The 19,412-nt window shown below is 45.0% G+C and overlaps 1 protein-coding gene across 4 annotated transcripts in view; it reads right to left on the bottom strand.

Moving 5' to 3' along the window:
* Positions 1-647: 647 nt before the first annotated feature.
* si:dkey-157g16.6 (AAA and Vps4_C domain-containing protein) overlaps positions 648-19,412 on the bottom strand; it is a 30,541-nt gene continuing 11,776 nt past the window's right edge. For 3 of the 4 annotated variants that reach the window (XM_036946814.1, XM_021565801.2, XM_021565803.2), the window contains one exon: positions 648-6,545. In XM_036946814.1, the coding sequence (XP_036802709.1) occupies positions 4,399-6,534 (2,136 nt within the window). In that variant the 5' untranslated portion in view covers positions 6,535-6,545 and the 3' untranslated portion in view covers positions 648-4,398. Of the gene's footprint in view, positions 6,546-9,298; positions 10,681-19,412 lie in introns of those variants that run through there. The other variant, XM_036946815.1, reaches the window with a different exon arrangement.

Below are 19,412 nucleotides of genomic sequence, written 5' to 3' on the forward strand. Positions count from 1 at the left end.
TGTAATGATCATGCTGTTTAATCAGCTTCTTGATATGCCACACCTGTCAGGTAGATGGATTATCTTGGTAAAGGGGAAATGCTCACTACTAGGGATGTAAACAAATTTGCTCACAAAATTTGAACAAAATAATATTTTTGTGCTTATGGAAAATTCTGGGGATCATTTATTTCAGCTCATAAAACATGGTACCAACACTTTTATATTTTTGTTCAGTATATAAAGCCACGTTACTGCTAGCGCGACAAATCATTAGCATTTTGATTAATTAAATGATTTGTTAATCAATTGAAGTGACTTAACTGACCTTAACATTGGGGTCAGTCCAGGATATGGATGTAGAGTGAGGTAAGATGAAACCATGTTGTCATTCCAGCACTCTCTGGAATTGGATTTTTTTAACAACCCAATTGGAATCCGAAATCAGAACTCCTCAACCAAAACCTTGAGCTTGATCAAAGCTGTGGTTGAGTGGCAAGACTTCTGGCACATACATCAAGCTCCCCACTGTAGACCGGGGTTCAATCGCCACATCTATTCTTCCCACCTATCTGTATCCTCTTCTCATTGTAGACCTGTCAAAATACTCACACAAAAAATCATACACTCTGATGTCATTAAAAAAAAGAATGACAGGGCCAACAGTCCAATATTGACATATTTCTGTTTAATATTGTGTAATAATCTTCTCTTAAAATACAGTCTTTTCTGAGGTAGACCATGATTACAGTTCAAGAACATTATTATCAGTTTGAAAACAGACATAAAAAAAGACATGAAATGAATACTTTCATGTACAACATGTTGCCAAATGAGGTAGAAATGGTTACAGAAGATATACAAGAAGCAATAACAAAGTTACTGTAATATTAGATTCAAAACAGCTAACAAAAGCCTATTTTGTTGAACAAACTGTTGTATTTTTTTTGTTTCCTCATTGGCTTCAAGAAGACACAACACTGGTGAAACAAAGGTGTGTTGTCGACATGATATCAAGGACATGCGTGAGTCAAACATTGTGAGGTTATTTGACTTTCCTTTAGGAAGTACTACCTCACCCAATCATCAATGCCTCTAATGATAAGAGCTATTCCCACTCATTATCTCTGATTAATACATGAAGCAGTAACATATGTAGAGTGAGGTAATGCATTAATGAAAAACAAAAACAAAAACAGCTGACAGAAGAATGAACAAAATGATTGTTTTTCTGAATCTACATGTTTGACAAACACGGACGATTTTGTGAATCTGAGCTCTGGGAAATAGAGAAAATATTTTTCATTCATCAAATGAACTAATGATAGTATTGATATCGGCTGCCTTTCATGAACTAAACTCCCATGACTTCTGTTATAAACTACGACAATTTGCCTCAAGCCCCAACCCCTGCCTGATATGTAACACCTCTATCTGAAAACAAATTATAACTGCCTCTAATGATCCTTATAAATGATGTATCTTAATGTTATTACACATAAATTATTACATATTTAAACCCATCTCTCAGAGGCTCCCTAAGGCTTATTTCTCCTGCTAAGATTGAAGATGTATTTTCAGTTTCTTAGACCTACGATGTGTCCCAAATGGCACCCTATTCCCTTTATAGTGCACTACTTTTACAAAATGTGTATCAACCCTGGGGTCAGTGTGTTTGACCCGGCTCTATGGCATGACTGAAGCCACCAGCTGTACAGGGGAGACTGGAGAGAGGCCAGGGTTGTGATATTAGGTTCCCGGACATCAATCAGAGCAATGCCACTCCAAAAGGAGGAGGGAAAGACGGGGCAGGAGGAGGGGAGGGATGGATGGATGGAGGAGGGAGAGGGCAGAGGGGGGCCAGCCACATGGTCACTGGGGCCAGCAGCTAGGGCTAGGGCTAGGGACGACCCTACCTCTATAATAACTGCATTGGGTACAGAGAAAGAGAGATAACGAGAAGAGAGAGAGAGAGATGGGGAGAGATAAAGAGAGACAGGAGAAGAAGCAGAAGACATCATCCTCCAGTGTACCTCCGGTCTGCATACCATGGTAACGGTCCAATAATCATGACCTCACCTCGGTACCTGCAGCTCAACTGAATGACAAGATATTTCCAGGCTGTTGTTAAACAGAGTAGTAGCGATAGCACAACCCTGCTCGTATGCTTTTCTCTGGATTGTCATGTTATATCTAGGATTGTATTGTATTGTACATAATGCATAATACTGATTAACAATATATGGTTATTGTTAGACATGATTAGCTGCCGACTGCATATAGCTGATTCATCTTTAGGTCCTTGCTCATTTTCTATTTTCTTTCTGCTGTATATGACAATGAAATGTATATGACACTTAAATGTATATGACAATGGTTTTACTGCTTCTTGTCTGTGTCCAGGCTTGGGAAATAAATGTGCACCTTTTATTCATCGATTTAGATAAAGAGTTGCATCTATTACAATAAAATATGTATTTAACAGTAATGCATGAATATGACATGTTAACTCACAATGCCTTGGGTTGATTTGTAAACAGTTTGTCCAGCAAAAAAAGGGATATTTTCTGTGTTCTACATAACACGTCATAAAGACAAACATTATTCCACCAAAAACATCTACATTAAAAATAAAAGGATAAGATATTTTTTTGTATTTATATATTCATATATAATAATAAAAACATGGATTTTATGGGATCAAATATCCTTTGAAATACCTGAATTACATTCAATGTTACTCTTTGTATAATTTTCAAGTTTCTCCCTCGAGGCATATGCCCAGACAGCTGCAGTGTGTATACAACAGGACTGTGTGAGGTCTTTTCTCCTTTTGCTCGTCAGCTCTTCCTCCCCTCTTTTACTCTCTTCACTAAGACTGAAGACTACATACATTCTTTATTTCTTTTTTGAGGTAAAGAAATTCTTCCTGAGCATTTCAAACAAGACTACATACATACATACTAAGAAAACAAGCAGATAGGTGAAAGAGACAAACAGACATCAAAGATACCGCCATCTTGCCCTGCTGTGCTTGTCTGTGTTATAGGGCTGTAATTAAAGCAGCATTCTCAGGGAAAACTGCACTGAATGAGGAAACCACAGTTCAAATATATTGTATGTGTGGATGTTATACTCATGGCTTTGAATGATAGTGTTGTATATCCAACCACAACCTAGTCTCATGACCTTTATGTTCTATTTCAACGTTTTTTTAAAGTTGCATATTAACGTTTTTTTTTTTTAACGTTCATTCAGGATGTACACAATTGATGAGCTATTGTAGTGGTTTTGTCTCCAAAACAGCTGTGAATGATGTGATACTGTACTATAGGGGAAAGAGGGACTATTGATCCATAGTGTCCACGATAAGACCAGATCAAATGATGATGATGATGCTTTTTTGTTGAATTATTTCAGCACAATGACATGACTTTGGTGAGAAGCTAAAAGCTGTGTTTTAAGTTAATAACCCATAATGCTAAGAGACAATGAGGTATTGTTGATCATTTTTTTGTGGAAAAAAACCCCCACTATAGTTGTTCAAATTGATTCTAAGCTGTTTTCACACACCAAATGACCAATGAAAACTAAAACACCACAGGAGTGGACTGGTAATAGATAGGGTCCTGAGAGTAGCAGTCAGACAACAGAGAGATCCCTAAAAAAATCCCTGGGTCATGTTCATTAGGAAAACAAATGTTTTAAAATGTTTTGCAACGAAAATTGCTTTTATTGAACGAGTCCAGGTAGTCCTGCCCCTTTTCAATCTGTTTTGCAACGGAAAGCAAAAATAAAAAGTGTTTCTTATTGGACAAGTCCAGGTTGTTCCTAAAGACCCTGGTGATCCATCACCTTGGACTACGTCACCTTGACAACACATCACTGACTTACGTCCTGGAGTACAAAAAAAGATAGATCTTTGGGTGGAATCCTAACTGTCTAGAGATGCACGTTGCACTCAACTCGGCTTTTGCGTGATTCATGCACTGATGTCGAGATTTGAGAGACAAGTTATGCACATGGATCTCAAGTTAGGATTGGAACCTTTGAGAAGTAATCTCCAATGATGCAGTTATCCCACCATATAGGTTCAACTACTACTGTAATACACTGCCCCGTCCACAAAGGCATCATCTATCTTTTTCTTTGGGAAAAATAAAGTATATGTATATTTAATAGAAGCATCAGCATGCTAACCAGAGAAACCTATGTTAAATCTGCTTCTCATCTCTCCCAAACCTTCGAATCTTGACAATCTAACACCTTTGGTTGCATAATAATAAGTAATTGCAAAAAAACTAAACAGTAAAACATTTCCAAGACTTGTCATCATGTCAAAAGTGAAGACAGGGTTTACATTCACAGTCTCCTACATTATATTACATACAGTGGCTGTCTCCCTGCCTTCCTGCCTTCTCAGTGGCTGTACACCTTGCTCCACTCCATACAAGTGTCCAGTTCTTTTGGGGTGGCGTTCGACTGCGGACGCACCTTGCAGAAGGCGTTCTCAAAGTCTTTGAGGGCTGGGGGCCCCGTAGCCTGTCCTGAAAGGCTGTGTAAGGGCCCCTGAGGGCCCGAGGTGGATGCTGAGGATAGGGCCTGCTGGCAGAGCTGCAGCAGCTCCCACACAGAGAACCCCTCTGACCGCTGCAGTACAGCCCCCAGCTCCCTGTCACTGAGAGAACATCCCTGGGGCACTAGCGCCTGCAGCAGCACCTGTCTCCGCATCCCCGCATCTGGCAGACCCACGTGGTAGTGCTTGGCGAAGCTCCGATGCACCGTATCCTGGAGCAGGTCTGGCCTGCCAGTGGTACACACTACAATCACCAGCCCAGGGGCTCCCCCCGCCGACCCTAACCCCATCTGGGCCTTCTCCAGGGCGGATAGCAACACCTGCCTCAGCCCCTCCTCATCCTCCAGAGCCTCCACTTCACTGAGCAGCACAACAGAAGGCTGTCTCGCCCCCGCCACCTGCAGCGTGGCCCCCAGGATCCCCTCGGCATCCACCTTGCCTTTAGAAGCTAACATGGCCCCGCTGAGCCTATAGAAGGAGGCCCCCAGCTGGGCGGCCATGGAGCGGGCCAGAGTGGTCTTCCCGCTTCCCCGGGGGCCGAACAGCAGCACGGTGGCTGGGGGTAGGATGGCAGGGCTGGGCCTTAGACAGGGCCACAACAGCTCCTCCTCCAGGGCAGCCTTGACGTGGGTCAGCCCAGCCAGCTCCCCCCATAGCAGGGCCGGGCTGCAATCCAGCACTTCCCCGTTGACTAAATCCAGAACCATGGGGTCTGGACTCTTCAGGCTGGCTGTCTCCCCTGGTCCAGACCCAGGCTGGCCCTGGCCGTGGAGGGAGGGGCGTTTCTGGTTGTGAGCCTGGGAGGAGCGGTGCTGCTGCTGTTGCTGCTGGGAGTGGGAGAAGACCTGGTTTTCTGACCCCCCTCCTCCTCCGTTCTCTCCAGTCATCCCTGCTGCCGGGCTGTTTTCACCTGCTACAGCCACCATATAGGGAGGGGACACCAGGGGCTGGGAGGAGGGCTTACTGGGCTTAAATGCCAGGGAATCTGTGCTGCCTGTGGTGAATCTGATGTTTCCTTTATCCCCCATGCTGTAGGGAGAGAGAGAGTCCCCTCCTCCTCCGGACTTCATTGGGTCGTAGCCTGAATACTTCCTGTATCGAGAACCTTCCCCCTCCTCTTCCAATGACATGTCAAATGCCTTCCTCTTCACCCCACTTCCAGACTCCTGGTAGCTGTAGCTACCCCCGACTACGGTGGGCCGGGAGGGGAGAGGAGTAGGGGCGGCCAGCCCGGAGTGTAAGTACCCTGCAGAGGGGTGGCTGTAAGCGGGGGCCAGGCTGGGCTGGTGGGGGTAGCTGGTTGGCGGGTAGTTGTAAACTTGGGTGGAGGGTGAGTAGCTGGGCACCAGGGTGGGCGTGGGCTGGAGGGGGTGGTGGAGGGAGGCGGGGGGAAGTGCTGAGCCAGGCAGGGGCCCGGGGCAGTACCCAGATGAGAGGTAGGTACCGTTGTAGCTGGGGGGGTTGTAGTCACCGGAGTGAGACCCAGAGCAGGAGCTGCTACCACTATATCCAGAGTCTGAGAGGTTACTGTTGACCACTGACACACTGCTGGCACCTGGGGGCCCTGCTGATGTGGCCCCAGCCTTGGGGCCTGACAGACCATCCAGGGACACGGGGTAGGGCCCCTCCGCACTGTGGCTCAGGGGCCAGGGCTCCAGCTCAGTCTTGAGGCCATTGAGGCCCCCGAAGGCCCCTGGCTCTGGGTAGGCCCCTACAGCGGGCCCCGGTGGACGGTTGTAGGGCGAGTCTAGAACACCAGAGTACTTCTCTGCATAGCTCTTCAGCAGATTGGAGGCGGTTAGGGCACCAATGTCGTCATTGGCCCAGGCGTAGCCGTGGGTGGAGCCTCCTCGGCCGTGGGTGCGGCCAGCGGCGTACAGCTCGGACTTGTGGGCTGGCGAGGAGGTGGTGGAGGACACATCCAGGTGCTGCTCAGGCCACTGGCTGAGAGACTGGGCATGCTCCGGGTTCCAGTGCATCTTATACAGGCCTGGAGGAGAAGAAACAGAGAGAGAGAGAGGCACCAGGTTGTCAGGTGCTGTTTAGGACAGTGGTTCCAGTGCATTTTTTACAAGCCTGGAGGAGACAGAGGCAGACCTGAGGAAATATATACGAGACATCACAGAACAATAAATGTGTTGAAACCAGTGGCGGTCGGTGCCGTTTAAAATGAAGGGAGGACAATATAATTTTTTCATGAGCATGGCCTATTAAAGCATATGGGATGACTGTCAATCATATTCCATTCACCCATTTTAATGTAGCAGAGATAGGTTTAGGCTACTACATGATACTCACATTTTTCCTTTACCCATCATGAGGTTGCTACAACCTCGCCTATGAAAAGTTTGTGAACAGAAGCTTCGGAATGAATTTACCCCTAATCACACATGAACACAGTTCACTTTCATAGCAGCCACGATGTATTCCTTCTCGCATCTTTGCAATCTCCTCCGCTTACCTTTTCCCATCGCTTGTGGACTTCAATGCACAACACATCAGCTGTATGTGACCAGGCGAAAAAACCTTTCCAAGCCAAGCCATATCATGACAGCTACACACATTCTACATCGGTGTCACCATATTAGCTAAAGTAACGTCGTAGTCAATATTTAATAGAACTAACACGTTATTAAACCCCCTGCAATCATGCAGTAATGTTGCGGTGTACAGTCAGTAAGCAGTTTAGCACTTACACCAGCGGGCCCTGGTGGCAATAAATGAGTAAAAACCCAAAGCTTACCTTGACCTGGAAGAGTTCCAGTGTTTTTAAACTTTGTTTCCATTGAACATGCCATACAAATAAAGGCATTTTAATTAATTATATGAAGAGTGCCTTCTTTTTGATGACCAATTTAACCCTTTTACCAAAGAGCACCTTCCGTCTACCAAAATCTGCTATTGTGTACCTTAGTAGTGTTTCCCTTCCTTCTTTTGTTCCAGTGTTGTGTTGAATAGTCATAGCCAGCGAGCTAACATAGCATCCCTCTGTTTGAGCAGGGTGTTTGAGTAGGCTAGACTACCTAGCTGTATTTGCTAGTTAAGTAAATATGTCTCGAACTCCCTCTTGCTTCTCCTTCCTTTTGAAAAAAATGTATTTGTTCAAAACTGTTTTCTCTCTCTTTGAGTCTTACACATTTTATGCACTGCAGCGCTAGCTAGCTGTAGTTTATGCTTTCAGTACTAGATTCATTATCTGATCCTTTGATTGGGTGGACAACATGTCAGTTTATGCTGCAAGAGCTCTGATAGGTTGGAAGACATTCTCTGGAAGTTGTCATAATTACTGTGTAAGTCTATGGAAGGGGGTGAGAACCATGAGCCTCCTAGGTTTTTTATGGAAGTCAGTGTCCCCAGAGGAGGATGGAAGCTAGCTGTCCCCCGGCTACAACATGGTGCTGACCTACAGAGTGCTGGTGAGGCTACTATAGACCTTCATTGCAAACAATGTGTTTCAATCAAACATTTGGTGACGTGAGTATATTGAGTATAGTTTTGTCTAAAAAGGATCACTTTTTAAGTTTCACTGAGGAGGATGATCCCCCCCCCCCCCCCCACCCACCCCCTTCCCCCTCTGAGGAGCCTCCACTGGTTGAAACACTATAAAAGCCTATTGTTTTTGTGTGCAACCTATTCTCTTCTTCTCACATATATTAATATTGGAAAACGTCCCTCAACCTCACTTGTCTTTTAACATTGTTTTAACACAGGCCTTTCAACACTCCTTTAATCAACACTCTCGTTTTCCTCAGCCTGTTTTCCTCTTTGCCACTACTGTGTCCACAGTGACACATGGCCAGAACACCTCTTATCAGAGAGGCTGTTAGTGGGAATGACTTTCTCCTGTTTCTCCTGCTGGTAGTGGATTGTGTTTTAGTGTTACCCTCATGCATGGCAACAGAAGGAGCTCATATTACCCAGAGAGAGGGGGGGGGCGGGAGGAGGGAAAGGGAGAGAGAGAGAGACTGGGGAGAGGAGGAGAATAAAGACAGAGGGAGGGAGAAAGAAAGTGAGAGAGAGATAAAGAGAGAGCGCGAGAGAGCGGGAAGAGAGAGTGAGAGAGATGGAGAGAGAGAGAGGTAAGGGGCCAGGAGGAATTGGATGGAGCTGTTTCCCAGGTTGTGTTAGTAGTGTGGTGGTGATAGTATTGATAAGGTTATCCTACTTCTCCCTGCACCAGCAGCACTCCCAGATGACCTATTGTTATCTCCCTGCTGCATGCTGTCACCCCCTTCCCCTCCCCCCTCCCACCCCAAACCAACCCCTTTGCGCACACCATCGCTTCAAAACAGACCACTGGCCGTCTCGACAGAGAAAGGGGGAGGTGAATGCTGGACAGTGGTTTGGAGAGAGGGGGAAGAGGGATGGAGGGAAGGGGAGAATGGACACTGGACAGTGTTGTGGAGAGAGGAGAAAGGAGGAGGGGGTTGGGTGGGTTTGGAATAACAGAATAGTGTGCTATTCATCTGCAGCCTCCCATGGAACGTTGGGAGAGTGGAATGCCTGTTCCTGTCTGTTACTCTGTACTTTGGCTGACTAGCTGGCGCTGTTCCTCTATATGTGTGTGTGTGCTTTTGTTGGTGCACGTTTGTGTGTAGCACAACGCAGGGAGCCTCTGATTGATCATGTCTGTTCAATACACTGAGAAGACCAGCAGAAAGGGGAGAAGGGGAGCATATGGAAGAATGCAAAAGGGAAAAAACAACTGATGTTAGTAGAATCAGCCGTTTCATATAGACTCACACAGTCAGGCTGCTTCTTGCTGAGGCGTTAGCTTGACATTCCAGGAATAGTTTGGCATTATTGAACTGTCACGATTTGGCCTGGGGAGTGGAGGACTAGAACTATTGCCAGGCAGAACAGGCAGAGGAGAGGAGGAGTGGAGGACTTGAACTATAGCCAGGCAGAACAGGCAGAGGAGAGGAGGAGTGGAGGACTAGAACTATTGCCAGGCAGAACAGGCAGAGGAGAGGAGGAGTGGAGGACTTGAACTATAGCCAGGCAGAACAGGCAGAGGAGAGGAGAGGAGTGGTAAAGTAAAGGAATAAAGAACAAGAAGCTGTCATTATTACTTGCCTGGCCTCTTCTAGTCTGCGCCCCAGATGGCACCCTCCCCATTCCCTTTCTAGCACACTACTTCTGGACCCATAGGACCCATAAGACTAGTGCACTTCGTAAGCTGCCATTTGGGATGCACACTAAGTATTCCATTCAGCAATAGAGAGAGGCCTAGCTGCTTGATGATCCATGAGTCATTCCTCTGTCTGTATGACTGTGAGGCTGGAGCCTGGACTCTTATTGCCATTTAAATCAAACCGCTAATATCCACCGACCGGCAACTGCCAATCTCTCTCTCTCTGTCTCTCTCTCTCTCTCAAACCTCAACAACATCCACCAACCGCTGTGCCTTTCCTCACTCTTTCCTTTGCTTGTCTCACTCTGACTGTGCTGCTTTCCTCAACTACTAAACTTTGGCCTCGCTTTCTATCCGCCCAGTGGGAACCTCCAACCTCCAGCCCTCTCCATGGGTTTGTCTTCAAACGGCATCTTTTAAATCAATCATTTAAATCAAATCAACCTCAATATCCACCAACCGCGGTGGCTTTTTCACTCTGACTGTGTTGCTTTCCTCAACCTAAATGTTGACCTTTTTCTCTCTCTCTTCCCCCCTGGAAACCTCCAACCTCTCTTCAGCTTCTCCGTGTGTTTTCTTCAGATTACAGCCTCCCTATTAATTCAGTCCCATCAGATCAGAGCAGCAGAGCAGATGGCTGTTGGATTATGAAGTCCTTCATATTCAAATCCGCAGACTGCCTTAAGTTCCCAACGTCCAAACCAGTTAAAGTAATCAGTCCCCTAAGCCTGCCACACACTGCAGTCCTTCCAGACACATTGACAACCTGTACTAGGACACCACAGTCTTTTTTAGGAAACATGCTTAAAGACATTTGGACATTCTCCACTCCACACCCAGCCAGCTGACCATATATTTCTGTGGTTTGACTTAGAAGTCATTGTCCGGCAGATTGGAGAGAGAAACGGAGAGAGAGAGCGAGAGAGAGAGCGAGAGAGCGAGCGAGAGAGAGAGAGAGAAAGAGAGAGAGAGAGAGAGAGAGAGAGAGAGAGAGAGAGAGAGAGAGAGAGAGAGAGAAAGAGAGGGTAGAGTAACTCCATGTCCAAGAGACAAAGAGAGAGAGAAACAGAGAGACAGAGTGAGAGAGAGAGAGAGAGAGAGTGTTGCTACAGAGAGACTTAGCTCCATGTCCTGCAGGCCAGTCCATTCCCATCTGCGGCAGCAGGCAGTTTGTGAGCAGCGTAAAGCCCAATAACGGAGCCAGTGTGGGACAGAGACAGATGGAAGCCCAGGGGATCTCATAAAACCTGCAGCGGACAGAGGGAGGAAGGGGAAGGTGGAGAGGAGTGGGGGAGGGAGGGAGGGACTGGACAGCAGGCGTGTGGACCCAAAGAGGATGGAGGAGGGCGAACGTTAGGACATTAGGATGTTAGAGGACTCATTGAGAAATCCAGGGGGGTCTAACTGCTGGCCACTCCATCATCAGAGCAGCATGCCAAGAGCTATACAGACGGATCCTGTTCCAGGGAGACCTGGGGCATATGGTACAGGTTGGGTGAAAAAGAAATTGGTACAGGTTGGGTGATTTTTTTTCTTCTCATGTTAGAAAAAACCTCACTCCCTCTTTTCTTAATGATGCGATCACTGGCGTAGCGCAGTTTCTCTGGACCCCCAATAAGGTCGGAGTCCCCCAACATTTAAAAAATAAATACATTGAATGCGTCACCCAGACAGCCACTCACAAAGTATAGACTACCGATCGCTGTCCATGGTGCTGAAATTGAGACGTCTATTGGGGGTGCCTATCTAATCGATGATAGGCATTCTATGGTGCCTGTGCATGTAGCCAATATCTTTGCTTTCGCTAATGGATAAATGTTTATTGGTAGGCCTATTTTGTCGTAATTTTCTCATGTTAAGCCTAACAATTCAGAAAGCTATACACAGTGTTACAAGGCTGCTATTAATGCAATTACTTGTTCAGTAATTAAAGTTGGAAATTCAAATTTTTGATTCAACAGCATACTAATCAGCAACCAACTGATTTTTACAAAAAGATACAACTGTTCTGTATAGTCCTATCTGAACCTGCATGACCTGAGCCGTCCTCACACTCTCTCCCAGCTGGGATAGAAAGTTGTTGTGGGCAAAACCAGTCTATTAATGTCAAATAATACAGTCAGCACCCTCAAAACATTTAGAATTCAAGACACACTTAATCAGCATGGCTAACACAGCATTCTGCAGCAATACACCATCCCATCTGGTTTGCGCTTAGTGGGGCTATTATTTGTTTTTCAACAGGACAATGACCCAACACACCTCCAGGCTGTGTGAGGGCTATTTGACCAAGAAGGACAGTGATGGAGTGCTGCATCAGATGACCTGGCCTCCACAATCACCCGACCTCAACCCAATTGAGATGGTTTGGGATGAGTTGGACCGCAGAATGAAGGAAAAGCAGCCAACAATTTCTCAGCATATGTGGGAACTCCTTCAAGACTATTGGAAAAACATTCCAGGTGAAGCTGGTTAAGAGAATGCCAAGAGTGTGCAAAGCTGTCATCAAGGCAAAGGGTGGCCACTTTGAAGAATCTAAAATCTAAAATATATTTTGATTTGTTTAACACTTTTTTGTTTCCTATTTGATTCCATATGTGTCATTTCATAGTTTCGATATCTTCTCTGTTATTCTACAATGTCAAATAATACATTGATACTGTATTTGTTTATTAGAATTCAAGAATGTGACTGATCAAAGTGCCTCAAAGTACCTCAAAGGCCTTGAAAAATAAATGATTGAACTGATGAAAGTAAGGGGATATCGGTGAACAAATGCTGTGGTCAAGGCTACAACGACGCCACTGCAATGAGTGGAGCTTCCTCGGGTGTTCAAAAGGGCATATGAGAACGAGAGCCTTGTGCTTCGGTCTTAGGTAGTTCTTCATTTGTTTTATTTTAGAAAATGATCTCTCCGCAGAAACGACAGTTACAGGGATGGTTAAAAACAGCTTGATTGTCGTAGCAACATCACGGAAACTGTGCAGAATGGTGAGGTGCTTTAAACACAGCAGCTCTGCAACATCTTTATTTGAGCATCTCACATTCTCCTTAATTGCAACTCAATGTTAGGAAGGTGTCTTTAATGTTTTGTACACTCAGTGTGTAATGCACAATGTCTCAGGAAAGACTGTCTGGGTTGTCAATAGAAAGCTGTCAAGCCCAGAAACTGGACCTACAGGCCACGGTGAAAACATTTGTGCACGAAAATGCAAGGTGACGCAGTCGCTTATTGTAGCTCCTATAGGCCTCTACATGAAAAAAAAGAGAGACAAGCACAGACATAGAGATAGGTTTTTCTAAGAAAAAGAAAGAATAAAAGAGACACAGAGAGAGAATCAGCAAGGAAGACATCAGGAGACAAGTTGGATATACTTGAATCTACCTTGATTGCAGCCCATTTGCGTATGGCTATTAGCCAGACAAAACCTGCTGAGTTCAGCAATAAATAGTGGCAAAATGTATCCTCATGCCGACAACTTTTTTCCTCATTGTTTGGCTACTTGATGTATAATTTCTTTAAAGTGTATAAATAGCTGCTGAATAGCAACTATATAGTGTGTATAGCTATACAGTAGGTCAGTGATCGCCAACCTTTTCAGTCTAAAAGCAAGCCGCGATCTATCGCTCAGATTTTTTTTATTAAAAACAGTTTTGTAGCATGGAGGTTTATACAGTAGGCTATAGGCTCATTACATTATCACTGCATATTGGCTATGCTTGAATTGCCTTGCCAATGTTGTTCTTCTCAGACCATTTTGAAATTATACTTCAAAATTCTAGGTATATAAGCCCACTGGTAATAGATCATTTGTTGTATTACTTGTGATGCACAGCTGAGTGAACATAGTGATCCGTTTTTTTTATTTTCATTGGACTAATGGCCTGTATCTGATTGTCAGTCAGTCTGTTGGGAGAGACGGAGGGATGGAGGAAGGTAGTAGCGGTGAGGCCGGGTCTCACCAAACTACATGAGCCATTCCTCCGCTGAGAAAAGGTGAAACAGTCTTCTCTCCAGCTTAGAGCTCTTCTACCCGACCCAAGCCCGACGGGCCCCGACGTTATACATAGGGTTAGGACCGGCTTGGGCCTGTTTTTTCATCAATAACTAGGGTACTGGTAGGGCTCGGGTATCACTAATTTGATCACAAAAATGATGAAGCTGAGTCGTATGCTCGTGGTCTGCTGATTAGTACAGTCATGTCTGATTAAGATCATAACAATGTTGGATGTGCTTCAACCTCATCAAATATAAGAGGAGAGATGATTAAAAAAAAAATATGATGTTCCATGAGTTTTGTTAGAGTTTAGAGTGACGAAAAGTAGGTAACTACTCTCTTATATCTCTTCATTACTTGAGCAGAGGGAGCCAGAGATACTTTTGAGGAGATGGGAGACTCCATCGGAGTTGTGTTAACACCCTTTGTGTACGTTGCCAATGCTACGTCAATGGGCCGTGCGGTGCATTCTGGGCGATTCTGGGACAAGTAAAGCTCTCCTTCAAGGAGTGAATGAGAGTCAGTTGGGCACTAGCTCAAAAACCCAACATTAGCATGAATTTCATCAACAAGAAGTACAACATTAGAAATCTTTTCTGAGACGTGAGATAATTAACTTGCTATTAATTAACTGCAATATTGTATAGCTTTGGAATCGTGACATTACGTACTTTGAGTGATGATTAGCTTAGCAACCGCGTGACACAGCATGGCAATGTGAACGTGATTTGTCGACATTCTGCTTGGTGGGGCATTATGCGTTCCACTATTGATTTCCCAATGGGATTCCTATCTCCTCCTTTCTCGAATATATCTGTCAGAGCAACCCAACTGAAGCCATTGGTATGGATACACAGACTCAGTGCCGCCATGAGAAGAGCGCATGAAGAGGGAGCTGCGTGCAGGGAGAGATCAAGTGACAGAGAGGACAGAGACACCAGCAAAACACCCCCACACCATCACACCTCCTCCTCCATGCTTCACGGTGGGAACCACACATGCGGAGATCATCCGTACACCTACTCTGCGTCTCACAAAGAAATGGCGGTTGGAAATTTTGACACATCCGACCAAAGGACTTCCACCGGTCTAATGGCCATTGCTTGGGTTTCTTGCCCAAGCAAGTCTCTTCTTCTTATCAGTGTCCTTTAGTAGTGGTTTCTTTGCAGCAATTCGACCATGAAGGCCTGATTCATGCAATCTCCTTTGAACAGTTGATGTCTGTTACTTTAACTCTGTGAAGCATTTATTTGGGCTGCCATTTCTGAGGCTGGTAACTCTAATGAACTTGTCCTCTGCAGCAGAGGTAACTCTGGTTCTTCCTTTCCTGTGGTGGTCCTCATGAGAGCCAGTTTCATCATAGCACTTGATGGTTTTTGCGACTGCACTTGAAGAAACTTTCAAAGTTCTTGAAATGTTCCGCATTGACTGACCTTCATGTCTTAAAATAATCATGGACTGTCGTTTCTCTTTGCTGATTTGAGCTGTTCTTGCCATAATATGGACTTGGTCGTTTACCAAATAGGGCTATCTTCTGTATACCAACCCTACCTTGTCACAACACAACTGATTGGCTCAAACGCTTTAAGAAGGAAATTAACTTTTTACAAGGCACACCTGTTAATTGAAGTGCATCACCTCATGAAGCTGGTTGAGAGAAAGCCAAGAGTGTTCAAAGCTGTCGTCAAGGCAAAGGGTGGCTACTTGGAAGAATCTCAAATATAAAATATATTTTGATTTGTTTAACACTTTTCTGGTTTCTACATGATTCCATATGTGTTATTTCATAGTATTGATGTTTTCACTATTATTCTACAACGTAGAAAACAGTACAAATAAAGTAAAACCCTTGAATGAGTAGGTGTCCAAACTTTTGACTGGTACTGTACTTAGCTTCCTAGTACATATGGACATTAAAAAGGTTTATGAATGACTTTTCGGGAAGGTTACTGTCAAAATATTTTTTTAATCCAAATTGAATTACATAAATGACAGGTGCATGGACCCCAGAGCTTGTGCACCCCCCTGCCTTGTGGGGGCTGTGGGGGTGTCCGGAGCGCCAGTGGAGGGAATGTGTTCTCAAAAGCTTGATAACACATGATAATAATTCGCTATGTGCACCATAGAGTTCACACGTAGTGCACATAGTGGTGTTGTTCATCCACAGTTGAAAACTATGGCAACGTTGCTCTCTAGTTGCTCTTTCAGATCCTGTAATTCTATCTAGTTCTGTGGGATTATGTGGTTTATAAAGCCACATCTCTATGGGGAATTTTGTACTGTAGGCACAGAGACCTCTCAGTCAAATGTTCATGATCACACAGGATTATGGGTAAAAACCCACATTTAGAAAGGTCATTGGCAGTAATAAATATGATGAAACTCTCTTAGTTTCATTTGTTTTGGAAGCTTACTGAATGAAAAGATCTGCTTTACTCTGTAAATGGGAGAGTATTTAAAGACTTCATATTGCCAACTCCGTGCTCTGTAATGTCCAGTTCAACTCTCCAGAACTGCACATCAAATATGCATTGATTGTCGACTTGTGAAGCTAATATAACATATGCACAAAGAAATTCAGGGACTTTATTCAGTATCTCTTCCACATGCACACCCGATGAGCAACTTATTTGTATTTGCGCTTTTGCCTATGTCCACGTGTGTGAATACGCATGTGTGTCCTCTCAGCCCCTGAGAAAAAGAGAGAGTGACAGATGTTCCCTACTGACCGTTCTAGTCCTACTGTCTCAGAGTCTCTTCCGTCATTGTGAGAGCTACTCGTCCACCGAACATCCTCTCTGGCCCCTCAGCCAGCTTGTGTGTTTGTGTGTTATCGGACCATTCCGTTGGCTCTGAGACAAAGCCTAGAGGATCCTATTGTCAGCTGGCTGCCTGAGGCCTAATTATGGAAATCGTATTAATCTATGCAGCAGCAGCTAGCCCTCTGACAGCCTTTGTCCCTACCGGGGATTTATTGAGGGACGTGTGTGTGTGTGTGTGTGTGTGTGTGTGTGTGTGTGTGTGTGTGTGTGTGTGTGTCTTGGCTGCTGCATCCTTTTGTAGAGAAAAAGAGAGCGTGATGGTGGCAGAGCGCTCTTTAATATGACTTTGGGTAGGCCACTGAGGAGGAGAGAGTTTAGGAGCAGTGCTAGGGTAGCTTTGAAACGTTCAGTGGTATTCCTCACTTGGCTATGGCACTTGAGGAGAGAAGAGGAGAGGAGGAGGGTTTTAACTTACGAGCCGAGGAACAGTGTTTGCTAGACATTTGGTTTTGGCTTCGAATCGTTCACTCACTTGTATTCCTCAGTTTCCAATGGCACAATTGCTTTTCGGGTTGACTGAGTGAATCTGGGAGTTTAGATCCGTTATGGTGGACTGGAGCTGAACTGTCAGTCAGTGTGTTGTGGTTTTCTATGAGGCAGAGGTTGAAACATGAGCCTGGCAGGCAGCCTAGTACTGGATGGGCCAAGGCCCCGGTGCTGTTTCACTGCTCCCCTGGGGGTCTCCCCCCTCTTCTCCCTCCTCACCAGCTCCGCCTATCATCTCCCCTGGCCGCACTCATGTTTTTCTGCCCTGAGGAACAAAACTGACATGGATGCAACAAGCCTTCTGGGATGGAGTACCTATTAAAGCAGACAGATAAATGAGAAAGGATGGAGAGAAGGGGAGGGGAGAGGAGGAGACAGATTCTCCCTCTCTGGATAAATCCAATCAGCCTGTATTCAGGGAGAGCGAGCCACACAGTCCATCTCCAACCCCACCTAACCCAGCAAAACCTGTAAACTAGCTACATACTCCACCCCCTGTACACAGGGCAGGAGAAACAAGACCCAACATAAAACGTCAGCAGCATCCATAAAAGCCATTCATTGCTGCTCCTAATCAAATGTTTGCAGACTGCATGAAGCCTCTCTCCCTACAAACTCAGTTGTGGGTTGAAGTGCTGTTTATTGCATGGACAGCATCTTTCTTTGATGTACTAGCTCCTTCCTCAGTATGCCAGTAGTGGAATTGATTCCTAAACGTGCTTATGTATGTTCTCACAAATGATGTACACGTGTATTCATGTTTACCTAACAATCTCAACGTATTATATTCGCTGCCTAAACATGATTACTCTCCTTGACAACCCTAAGCCTCAAAACACACAAACATGGTTGATAGATCCCTTCTCAGAAGTGAATTGAAAACGCAGTGCATGTTTGCAGTAATAAAGCACATTCTAGGTTAACTAAATGCCTCCACCTTCTATCATTGACCTCAAACTGCCACTGTCTGTCTGTCTGTCTGTCTGTCTGTCTGTCTGTCTGTCTGTCTGTCTGTCTGTCTGTCTGTCTGTCTGTCTGTCAAGCAGAAGACATAGACATCCCCTGAGAGTGTTCACAGCTCAAACAGGTTTTGAGGCGGTCTGAAGGATCCTAAAAGGTTTCAGTGCTATAGCCTGTCCCCCACAGCCCAACACAGACAACTGCAGAGGGAGAAGAGTCCAGAACAGTTCATTGAGATTCTAACGCACGGAGGAAGTATGTGTGGAATTCTGTTTCAGAAACAGTCACGTTAAAAAACCTTTGAAGCCCGGTGCTCTGAGCTCAAACTGAGTGCTGGAAATATAAATCACTTGGACAGAGATGAGATGAGATGAGACGAGACGAGATGAGAGCGAGAGGGTAGAGTAGCTCCACGTCCGAGAGAAAGAGAGAGAGAAACAAAGAGAGAGAGAGAGAGAGAGACAGTGTGGGACAGAGGCTGTATTTGCACTGATAAATCACAAACGTGCGGCTGAGATAAAGCAGGTTAGCCATCCAGTCTGTTGCTCTACTGTTATGTATTCAGTCAACAACAGGTAATCAATGCCCAGCAGGATGCAGCTCCAGCATGCTATAGCCTCAGCTAATTGTTTATAGAGTGGTTATCTGCAGGGCTAGTCTCTCTACTGGAATGTTAAACAATGTTCCTCTCATTAACACCGTTCTGGTTCACCTGTATTATAAAAGACTCGTACTAATTCACATACAAGGAACAACCAAACAAGGAAGTAAACAAGAAAATAAGAATCGAGCTCTCAGAGAGTTGAGAATCTGAGACTAGTCCTAGACAAAAAAAAATGTTGTTCGATGGAGATTCAGCTTCTTAGTCCAGGAAACCACCCTGTGAACGTGTTAGTCAGACATACCCCTCAATACGCGTGGAACCTTTCATCTCCTCCCTCTCCTGTGTTTGATTTATGACGCTAATATCCAGCATGCCTATCGGGTGGAGGTGGTTCTTCTCCTGCATACTGGGGCTCTACCCTAAAAACACCAATCTACCCACAGCCATGTTTCACCGGACGACAGTGTCACGGAGAGAGTCAGTCGGACCGCATGAAATCACTGATCTACAAATAACTTTGCATCCCTATTAACCACTCTCTTGCTCCTCCGTAGTTTGTCAGACAGTAACAGAAAACCTTCAACCTATTGGTAAGAGCTACTCTCTCTCTCTCTCTCTCTTCTCTCTCTCTCTCTCTCCTTTATTCCCCAAACATCCACCAGAGGAAGATATATATGTGTTACCATTCAAAACGAAGTGGATAAACATTATAAAAAGCAAAGTTGATATGATGAGATCAGATCTTAATGTATGTTCAGGAATGGTCCATCTGATGATGTTGTGTGTGCAGCAGCAGCAAAAGCAAATCCCATTTAAGGTCTACAGTCTTTATTATACAGCCGCATGTACTGCA

Source organism: Oncorhynchus mykiss, chromosome 16, assembly GCF_013265735.2.
Source record: "Oncorhynchus mykiss isolate Arlee chromosome 16, USDA_OmykA_1.1, whole genome shotgun sequence".
Classification (NCBI taxonomy): Eukaryota; Metazoa; Chordata; class Actinopteri; order Salmoniformes; family Salmonidae; genus Oncorhynchus; species Oncorhynchus mykiss.